The sequence below is a fragment of the Rhamphochromis longiceps genome, linkage group LG1 (assembly GCF_057381845.1).
Source record: "Rhamphochromis longiceps isolate RC_006_pf linkage group LG1, R_longiceps_female_GT1.1, whole genome shotgun sequence".
Taxonomy (NCBI): domain Eukaryota; kingdom Metazoa; phylum Chordata; class Actinopteri; order Cichliformes; family Cichlidae; genus Rhamphochromis; species Rhamphochromis longiceps.
The window spans coordinates 29,993,780-30,004,669 of NC_140557.1; the positions used below are offsets into that span (position 1 = coordinate 29,993,780).

Below are 10,890 nucleotides of genomic sequence, written 5' to 3' on the forward strand. Positions count from 1 at the left end.
GATAATAAGTGTGAGAAAGACAGAAGACAGTAAAGAGAAAAGGGAGAGAGCCGAGGACCAGGATTTGCCCACGTGGTGTTTCGTGCCCCTGGACTTTTGCGCCAAAGTCTCAAATGTTCCGGTTATAAATTAGCAAAAAGAAAAAAAATCAAGAGTACAAAGTGAGAACCAAAAGATGATTAGACAGAACAATCAATAAATCAACCAGTCGATAAATAAATAAATAATAAAACGCTGTTGTGTTTAGGCCAAATAGTCCCAGCAGTTCACCTGTGGTGAGCTGAGGCGCATTAATATTTCAGGTTAAAGGTTTGTTTAAACAATTGGGCGCATATCAATGAGGCCCGCTAATTTGTAGGCCATCCAGCAGTAAGAGCTCGCCTAAAATTACCGCTGAAATGTCTAATTAAAAACCCCCCTCGCTGCTGAGCCAGCCACGTCAGCTCACGTTTCCCCCGGAATACGCGGCGACAATGGCTGCATTCAAGTCGGCGGTCTAAATAATTAAAAAGAGAGGAATAATTACAGTATAAAATTGTAATTATTGGCGGGGGGCTGCTGGGGGGTGGGGCGGTGGTGTGTGTGTGGAGGGGGGGCTCTTGATGGTGAAAGAGGAGAGGATGCGCTTAGGATCAGGTTCAGCATCAATATTGCAGGGAGGTAAAGCTGGGGAGCTCAGGCTGCACGCGGGCTGATGATACTTCATACACGCTCGTCACTCGCTCTGCACTCCAAGCCACACTTCATACACTCTCCACGCGCAGGCACTCGGCTCGAGAGTGTGAAGCATGTCCCGGTTTTATTCGCCACGAGCTGCTCCGCTTCCTGCCTGCTGTCAGTGCGTGTTTGTGCAGCGGTCGGTGCGATGGCAGAGCCGGGCTTTGCTCGCCCTCCATAAGTGCCCAGTAAAGTTGTCATGCGCGGGGCACTCTGGGGATGTTCTGCAGCTGGTTTGTCTGTGAAATGAGCCAAAGCACCGGCTTTTAACACGTCATCATTTTCAGAGGAAACATCTGAGCTGATCTAAAGAACAGGCCACGCAGGAGCTGTGAGACCTTTCTGACTTTTTTCTGCGAATGTTCCTCAAACAGCATCAGAGAAATTATTTGTATCGAACATAATGAGTCAAATCTGACTCCTCTCTGATTGTTGATTATAAGTTAATGTTTCATCTTCCACAAGTGAACTTTTAGATGAACTTCTGTTTTTTTTAGACAGTGTAAATAATGGAGTCCTGATACTGATTAGTGAGAGCAATAAACATGAGAAATAGTGCGTCAGCATGTCTCTCTCTGTGTGAGTGAAACTGGGACTAAAGGTGTATTGAGTGAGATGTTTTATGGCCGTCTTTATGTGACATCACAATGCTGGATGTAGGAGATGTGTTTTGTTTTTTACTTTAATTTAGCCTCCGAAAGGGTGTAGTCCTGAGACAAAAGTGTGGCTGATGTAGGAAAGCAAATCTGACTTTGTATTATTTACTTGATTTCCAAATATTGCTCTAAAACGGCACGGCATTATCTCAGTGACACTATTATCCATCGATCCGGTTATTACAGGACTGAATCAAATATTCTGTTGATCCGCGTGTGTGTGTGTGTGTGTGTGTGTGTGTGTGTGTGTGTGTGTGTGTGTGTGTGTGTGTGTGTGTGTGTGTGTGTGTGTGTGAGACAGCCTGAGGCATCATCATCATGAGCTCACTCCAGATTACACGCAAAGACTCTAAACACAGTCACTTCCAGGTCCAAGCGTCTTTCTCTGCTTTCTGTCTTTCAAATCATTTTCTCCTTTCTGACTCCCCCCCCCCCCCCCCCCCCCCCCCTTTCTGTTTCTTTTTTAATCGCCAAAGCCTGGGATTGATTTGTGTGGCCGGCGTGGAAGCCGAACAGATGGCCGTGTAACTTGATGAACCCGGGCCTTTAGTCATTCCTGGTGCCCTCCACTGTGCCACTCCGGTTTGTCGGTGAGCTCCAACTTCGGCGGAAATAATACAAGATCTGCGTGATTAGATCGGAGCTTATCATTAATACACACCGAGCCCGATCTGTTAAGACCAGCGGTGATTACCTCCCCGACAACATTATGGGATCCGGGTGGAGGCCCCCTAGAGGGTCCTTGACTGGGTTCAGAAAAGGGTCACGACTGTGGCGTTATATTTTTCCTTTATTTTTGGTATCTTTGTGCAGATATCTCCGATGATGTCACGATGTCTCCTTCTTAATTTATATATAATAGCAAATAAATAAATATATAATCACGAGTCTGAGGGCCAAAATGATTTTCCATCTGGGGTCAGCAGGGGCCTAATTGATATTTTTGTTTCTGATCATGTTTGAGCTGCAGAGAGAGAGAGAGAGGGTGAGACTCAGAGAGAGAGAGAGCCATTACACACCAGCATGACAAGACACAGAGAGAGAGAGAGAGGGGGGGGGGGGGGGGAGAGAGAGAGAGGTGCCATGTGTTTCCTGTCTGCGCGCCAGTCACCTCCCCTTGCTCCGACAGGATGGAGGTCCCGCGTGCTGCTGCCTGCCCTGAAATGCACTGAAATAAAGGCTCCTCCTCAGCGCTTTCACTGCCAGTGCGCCTTCTTTTCTCCATCCTCTCTCCCTCTCTGGACTCTCTCAATTTTTGTCTGTTTATTTTCATTTTATTTATTGTTAATATTGATTTCCCAGCCTGACTTCCCCTACGGTGTGTTGCTTTTACAGGAGAGAAAGGTATGTCTCTGTTTTTGTTTTCCTTATCACCAAATTCATCCTAAAATTACAACAACAATTTACAACAGCTAATTTAATTTAATTTCTCGCGATTTGACCGTAACTCGGCTGTATCAGTGGCTTCGTAATACTTCAAAATAGTAACAAAATAAAAGCAGGGGTTTGCGTGCGTTTTGGCACAAGAGACGCAGAAAGTTAAGTACGCGCAGGGGAACGTGAGATAGGCCCGCTTCAACCTAATTTCGAGCAGTCGTCTGCGGCTAATCTGCGCAGAAGCTTTAATTATATATGGACCTGGTCTTTTATTAACAATGCAAAGACGCACGCTTGGACCTGTGTAATTAGCTCGCGGGAAAGCGGCTTATAGTTGTTCTTTTCCTCTCCGCTAAGCGCATTGACGCAGCTCAGGCTGCATTTTCCTTCTGTCCTTATCCACCTATAAGATTCTTATGTGACCCTTAAGTAGTTCCCCCTTAACGGCTGAGCCGATTTCAGGATAAAGAGTAGCGGTAGAAGTAGATCCACCAACGCGCAGGAGCCTGTAGGACAGGAGAGGAGGCAGAGAGCACGGAAATCATGCTGAAATAATAAATACATCTAATTAATTTCACTTAAAAAGTATTATTATTATTATTATTATTATTATTATTATTATTATTATTATTATTATTCAAACAGTTAAAAGACCCTCTGCTATTGCTTCATTTTAATTATGACACAATTGTAATAATTACTTTTATATATATAATTTTTGGTCAATGCCGATTATAATAATACGGAAATAATATATATTTAATATTTGCCTTTCAAATGGTTATTATTTAGGCGTTTTAAAGTATTTTTATTCGTTTTCTGTGATGTTTTTCATTTTTCTCGCAGACTTGAGTCATGCGAAGATTCAGAACACGGTAAACATATAGTGCTTGCGTAAACAACCCCACGGGCCTCCGGTTCACTGTCTTGTCTTCTGTTTGACTCACAGGCTTCCAGGGATGGAGTCGATGCCCGGACAGCTTCGAGACGCGGGACGAGACGCTAGCTCTTCCCCAAGTTTAAAGCAGGGCGCGCAGAGCTTTTCCAGCCCCGGCTCTCTCAAACCGAACCAAGTGAGTGAGACATCCCTGTACGGGGTGCCCATCGTGTCTCTTGTCATAGACGGCAAGGAGAGACTGTGTCTGGCGCAGATTTCCAACACCTTGCTGAAAAACTACAGCTACAACGAGATACACAACCGCCGGGTGGCTCTGGGCATCACCTGTGTGCAGTGCACGCCGGTGCAGCTGGAACTCCTGCGCCGGGCCGGGGCTATGCCCATTTCCTCCAGGCGCTGCGGCATGATCACCAAAAGGGAGGCCGAGAGGCTCTGCAAGTCCTTCCTGGGAGCGCACAGCCCGCCAAAGCTACCAGAAAATTTTGCATTTGACGTGTCTCACGAGTGCGCATGGGGCTGCAGGGGCAGCTTTATACCCGCGAGATACAACAGCTCCAGAGCGAAGTGCATCAAGTGCAGCTTTTGCAACATGTATTTCTCTCCCAATAAATTCATTTTCCACTCCCACCGCACCCCAGAGTCCAAGTATCTGCAGCCGGACGCGGCCAACTTCAATTCGTGGAGACGCCATTTGAAACTGACGGAAAAAAAATCCAATGATGATATTTGCCACGCGTGGGAGGATGTGAAGGCCATGTTCAACGGGGGGAGCAGAAAGAGGACTCTGCCCATGAGCGGCTCGGGGATGTCCTCGCCCATGAAATCACAGGCCTCGTCCAGCCTGGTTCAAAGCAGCTCCCCGGAGATCCCCCACAAAACATTGCGCTGCGACGAGGATCAGGGGAGCAACAACCTGAGTCTGGCGAGGGGCGAACGGAGTTACCCGGTCATCCCGGTGCCCAGCAAGAGCTTTGGCATGCTTCAGAAAATCCCCCCACCTCTGTTCCCTCACCACCCCTACGGCTTCCCTAGTTATGGGCTGTGTCAGAAAAAGAGCGACGGGGTGCCTGACGTGAACAAAAACAACATCCCCGGTGTGTTTTGGCCCGGCACAAAGGATCCGATCTACCCGGCCTTCCCCATGTTTTGGCCTGCAGCTGGAGGCCTACCGATGCCGCCCTACCCGGGCTCCCCACCCAAACCTCCCCCAGAGCTGCTAAGCGTCCGGCCGGCCGAACTCGACCTGTCGGACCAGAGCGAGAGGGGCGCAAACACACCAAAAGACACCAACCACCACCCTCACCACCAGCAGGACGGCGGAGAGCGCTGCCCCAGCTCCCAGTCCTCCTCCACCCGGAACGACGAGGACAAGTCCGGGGACGAGACCTCTCAGAGGAAAATCAGCTATATCTCCGCCTTTAGACCCGTCGTCAAAGACGCAGAGACCATTGCCAAACTGTACGGCAACCGGGACTCCTACGGGATACGCCCCGGCTACCTGTCCCCGGATTTTATCAGCGAGAGCTCCAGCTACAGATCGATATCACCGGACAGAGACAGCGTGGTGGACGACGACGACGACGACGACCTGGACGTGGACGTGGAGTCCAACCGGGGACAAGGCGAAGAGGATCCGATCCGGATATCACCGGGAGGAGACCACCGCGACTCCCCTGTACCGGAGCGGGTGTGCTCGGGTGCTGAGGAGAGTCAGGAGCAGGCCGATGCAGCCTCAAGCCCCGAGGCGGTCGCAGCATCACCGGAGGATTCCGCTCACACTGGGTCATCGGATGAGGACAGACAGATGCGTAATGGCTCCCCTCTTCATGAAGTAAGATTAGATTAAATGAAACTTTAATGATCCCCTTGGGGCGAGTTGAATTGTCACAGTTGTAGAAAATAAGATTAGAGAATTAGAGAGTGCATTAACATATTAGCCTCATTCAGACTTTGAGAAAGGAAATTCCAGATGTAGATATGTGTTTATTATTTATTATAGATATTAGTCGTAAGAGTGGTTAGTGGGGAGTGTTTGGACCACCTGCAGTGAAACTGCCTGAGTCCACGATTTTCTCCCAAATTCAGTTACAGCAACATTTTTTAATAGATACAACATAACACACACACACACACACACACACACACACACACACACACACACACACACACACACACACACACACACACACACACTGTTTTTTCCCGTTTTCAATGTTAATTAAACCACTGTATCCCAATTTGCACAAATCTGCAGAAATATTAATTAAAATCAAAATACTTTAATAACCCCGCTTCTTTCACCATCTTCACATCAAGCCACTCCTTTTATTTTCTTAAAAAAATAAAAGAGCGTAAATTGCGTGCACCAAATGACCAATAATTGCTGTGCCGCTATTAAAGACGATTGTTCCTTTTACAGGTGTATGCTCATGAAAAGGACGGCCACGTGCTTCTGAACGAGCCTTCCACGTTTGGGTCCAAACAATCGAGCAGCCCCCGCAGATCCAACGGTAATTACCGATCCGGGTTATTAATGCGAGCGGGAGCGTCTCCTCGTCCTTTACCTGAAAATGTTTGTGGCTTGTTCGCTTCTAGGTGTTCACCACGTGTCTGAAATACAGACCCAGCGCACTGCAACGTCCTACCAGGAGCAGGACAGACAAGGTCGTTAATCATTCTGTTATCTGCTGTTTTAAAAATCGTCTTTACTTTTAATTATCGCCACATCTGACCACTTTGGGCTGGTTCGATACTTTTATTCAGCAGCTTTTTATAGTGTTACAGTTAATCAGGTTTTTATTGTTAGTTTTTTTTATTTGTGCGCAGCCGATGGAGCTTTACGCATCGACATCAGCGTGCACGAAAGAGACCTGCAGAACATGGCTAAAGGTAGGAGGCCCTTTTCAAGCCCGAATATGGATTAGAATTGAGAAGGAGGTGATATAAAGTGCCAGTAATTGTTACTCCATTTTTTTTTTATTTGAGTACACACAGGGTGTGTTAAAAGCTGTGCTGGTCACTGCATCTAATCAGGACTAAATTTAAGTGTTATTTTAAATATTAACGAGTTCGCTTAAGCAGTTTGGATTGCATTAAATCTAACAAGACCGCAAACATTTTCAAATATAGTATTTTTTATTAAATGAACATTAAATATTGAGTTCCACCTCATTTTAAACAGAGCTAAATACCCCCAGCCTGTTAAAGATGGCGTGCCAGAATCCAAATGTGCATTTCCATTTTTATTTATTTAAATTTTTTTTAGGCCTAAAGTGTTTCCATAGTTGTTAACCACTTAATCACAAGATGTAGGAGTTTTGACTTATTATTATAAGAGGAAATCGTTTAGAGGCTATTAATATTTTAACGAACAGAGCCATAACCCCGAGGCACGGCAGCTAATTATTTTACAACGCTTGGAAAAACCCTGGGACTCCATTATTATCGTCTCCACCTCCAGGCAATGCATGGCAATTACTGTGGCAGCGAGAAAGGAAAACAGTGAAAATGGTTGTTATCGAGGCTGTGAACGCACCTGAGAGTGCGGCTCGCATAAATCTTTATGTGCTGAAAATTCAAGAATATATCATTGTAAGTGGAAGTGTGTGTGTGTGTGTGTGCGCTTTAGGAAAAGCTGCTGATTTGTGGTGATTGGTGATGTTTTTTTGTTTTTGTGCAGAGGAATTACAGAAGCAGCTCGTGGAACAAGTGGAGCTGAGGAAGAAGTTGGAGAGAGAATTCCAGCATTTAAAAGGTGGGAGCATCACGAGCGTGTTTTTGTGAGTGAAAGTGACACAGACAGAGAGAGAGAGACACGCATTTTACATCTCTGTCTGGATTTTTAAAAACAGGCCGTGCTTTACAGCCAAACTATTTGCAGGAGAGGGAGTTTTTATTCTTTTTTTCTCCTTTGAATCCTGGATTGTGTCTTTAAATGTATCCCCACAAAGTCAGAGTTTCCATCTGATGTGGCCTTCGGTACTCTTCAGATAATTTTCAGGATCAAATGAAGCGTGAGCTGTCCTACAGAGAGGAAATGGTCCAGCAGCTGCAGATTGTTCGAGGTTTGTCTCTCTCCTTCTCTCTCTATATATATACACATATATTGTGCGCCTCCATAGACTCTGACTGTAAAGCAGATGTAGATCAATGCTCTTTAAGTTTATGAGGGGGAAAAATGGAGCCACAAAAACGTTTAAATATCATAAAGCATTGTAATCCATCTGAAAACAAAAAAAAACCATGCACTGAACTAAAAAGGAAAAAAGAAAAAGAAAGGAAAAGTGACACTTGCATATTGAAATATTGGCAATTTGTGTCCAGGCTTTTTCCTGTAAATTTCATACTTTTTTTTTTGTGTCCAGCAGTTCAGTAAATTATTAGATATCAAAAGGTGAAATTGAAACCGCATTGTTTTGTTACCAAAGGTTATTTTCTCCTAAATCATGCTCTGGAAAATTGAATAGACAGACCATTATGTAGTGCTGTATCGGTTACATGCAGTAGACAGCAACTAATGCCGCCCGTTAAAGGATTGGTTTAGTGTTACAGTAGTTTAAATACAGGGTTCAAGTACACAGAGGGGTCACTCTAAATACCACAGGGGCAAACAACATACATTACACTCCTCCACCTCACATCCTCCAACAGCAGTTTACATTTTTACTTATTTTATTTATTTATTTTTTGTATTCATTTCATTTTTTTCGATAGACACTTTGTGCAGCGAGTTGGACCAAGAGAGAAAGGCTCGTTATGCAATACAACAGAAGCTAAAAGGTAATTTTATCTGGTCCAAGAAGGAATACGTGTAATCTTTGCCTTCAATTCTAAATATGCAAGTGGAACTTTTTATTAAACATCTCCTGTGATCAGTGATCAATAGACAATATTTAAATTACCACCACCAACAACAACAAAAAGCAATAAGGGGTAGGTTTACAATTTTCAAAATAGTCTCAAGGCAGTGCTCACATGCACACATTAAAACACTGAAAGCACCGCTGTGTTCCTCCTGGTGGCTCTTCAAGCGATTTCAGTGTAAGTGACCAAAAAGCCACAGCAGGCAGCACTCAAATAAAGTGCCCATCTTCCAAACTGGCACTTATTTACAGCTTATTTTCCCTCTTTTTTTTTTACTGGTCCTCCACCACAGCTCAGCACAGAAACATTGTGTTTTTACACCCTTTCCATCCATCTGATTGTCTGTATACTTAATCTGTGCAAAAAAACCCCCCAAAAAAATACCCCAGCTGCAAATGCATTTTGCATGAATTTGTACGTAATGGAAAATGCTTATTAATAAAGGTGAGCTGGAAAGAGCATTTGTAAGTCATATGACTTTAACACCCAGTGAAGATAATAAAAATTATGGCCCAATTTGCAAAAAGAAATAAGGAGAATGTGGCCAAATTCAAGCAAACCCCAAAAATGAGTGGAAATGCGCTTTATTTCCTGTCTTCTTTCTATTCCTTTTCACATCGTTGTCCAACGTTTTGAGGTTTTACTGCTGATTTTCTGATTATGTCTCCTTGCTGCTTCCTCTTCTTCTGCAGTGGTTTAATGGCGGCGAACGGGGAGTTAGCTCCACCAACTGTTTCATTTAATTAACAGAAATGTTAATTAATTCTCTTCAAATTTGAACAACATTTGGTGGGAAAGTTCAAATTTGTGGAAACAAAGAGTAAATAGGACTTGGGAGGCGGGGGCGAAGGGATTTTTTTTTCCCCCTGTCACTTACACTGAAGTCATCTTAGGACACGAGGAACATTTACAACAAGTAGAAAGAAAATAAGGGTTGAATATGTGAGTATTGTTACTCTTTACAAGATCAGAGGAGGCATAGATCCAACTCACACTTCATTGTGTCATCGGTAGTTTGTGAGGTTGCATTGTCTGCATTTCCGCTGCATGTTCTCACTGATGGACTCGTTCCTCCCCAGAAGCTCACGACGCCCTTCACCATTTCTCCTGCAAGATGCTCACCCCCCGTCAGTGCACCGGAGCCTGCACCTTCAAACCCCCGCTGCTGCCTCCCTAGTGCCTGGCACAACACAGCACCTGACCCCAGCACAGCCCAAAAAAATAAAAAAATAATAATAATAAAAAAAAGCAACACATATATACACACACGCACATACATAGATATGAACACACAGGCCCGCCTCAAGAGCTCTCACCTCCCACCAAGGAGCACCAACCTGCTGTACAGATGCACTGCTGATTTTAGCACCTGACTTGAGCAAACCCATCGAGACTCAGAGGAGAGGGATTTGACGCCTCCTCAAAATAATAAAAGAAAACGAATAAAACTGAACTCTTGTATTAGAGAGATCAGGGTTTGCTTACACACAGAGTTTATGTTGGGAATCACAGGATTGTAGACGTGAAGCTGCAAAGCTCAAACCAAGGAGTGTCCCCGAGTAAAGCTGTCTGCTCTTGAGCTATTCTGAAAAGAAAGAGAAGAAGAAAAAAACCCAACACTATATACATACAGTATATATATCATGTGACGATGTGCAATGTACATTTGTGATATTAAGTTCAAAATGTATCTCATTGTTTAGATTCTGTTGCTTGTTTGAATATGTTGGATTTTTACATATGTTTGTTATTTATCTGTACTGGATTTAACTTATTGTTTAGATGATTTGTAACACTGTACGTGGTTAAGCACTTTAAATGGGCACAAGTCATGAATTTGACCAAATTCTCTCATCAGAACTACGAGTATGTTTATGGTTTGAATAGAGCACATTATTATTGTTATTACGAGCACTTAACTCAGCAGCCCTTCAGGTTTCACATCAAACAATAAAAGACTTTTCTTTCACCGAGTGTCGCGTCACGCCAGCTCTGAAGTCTTTTTTTGTAATCTCATGTGCATTTTAGACACAAATCCATCACTTTCTCTGTGCCAGGGTTTTCCATGGTGACATTCATCTGTGAGACACAACCAAAAAATCCTTTCTTGTCCACGTGACTGTCTTTTTTATATGGAGAAGACACTGTGGGAAATAGAAACAAATGCCAGTTTCTGACTTGATTTACTCACAATTTACCAGTTTCTGTATGCACTCATGTCCATATGAATAAAATGTGAAGCCACTTTCTGCTCTGTAGCCTTTTACTCCATTGGTTTCTTTCACCGGTGCGAGCCTGACACCTGCTGGCCTCCGCGCAGAATAACTCCTCGTGAGGTGGCTCATATTTCGCCTTATTGTATTTGAGTTCAACATGATC

At 44.2% G+C, this 10,890-nt stretch overlaps 1 protein-coding gene across 2 annotated transcripts; it reads left to right on the plus strand.

Moving 5' to 3' along the window:
• Positions 1 to 2,504: 2,504 nt before the first annotated feature.
• Positions 2,505 to 10,634, plus strand: skor1a (SKI family transcriptional corepressor 1a). 2 transcript variants are annotated; one of them, XM_085411788.1, is made up of 8 exons: positions 2,505 to 2,717; positions 3,700 to 5,479; positions 6,068 to 6,158; positions 6,244 to 6,312; positions 6,475 to 6,537; positions 7,328 to 7,402; positions 7,638 to 7,712; positions 9,591 to 10,634. In XM_085411788.1, the coding sequence occupies exons 2-8, from the start codon at positions 3,710 to 3,712 to the stop codon at positions 9,686 to 9,688; spliced, it is 2,241 nt and encodes a 746-aa protein (XP_085267914.1). In that variant the 5' UTR covers positions 2,505 to 2,717; positions 3,700 to 3,709; the 3' UTR covers positions 9,689 to 10,634. The 2 variants fall into 2 exon arrangements, with proteins under 2 accessions (XP_085267914.1, XP_085267926.1); XM_085411800.1 differs by having other exon boundaries at positions 9,594 to 10,634.
• Positions 10,635 to 10,890: the final 256 nt, after the last annotated feature.

Excerpts from the sequence above, each read along its gene's own strand:
- skor1a (XM_085411788.1), top strand. The coding sequence starts at position 3,710 with ATGGAGTCGATGCCCGGACAGCTTCGAGACGCGGGACGAGACGCTAGC. Across the intron at positions 6,538-7,327 it reads CCTGCAGAACATGGCTAAAG|AGGAATTACAGAAGCAGCTC; the intron begins GTAGGAGGCCCT and ends GTTTTTGTGCAG. Across the intron at positions 7,713-9,590 it reads GCAGCTGCAGATTGTTCGAG|AAGCTCACGACGCCCTTCAC; the intron begins GTTTGTCTCTCT and ends GTTCCTCCCCAG.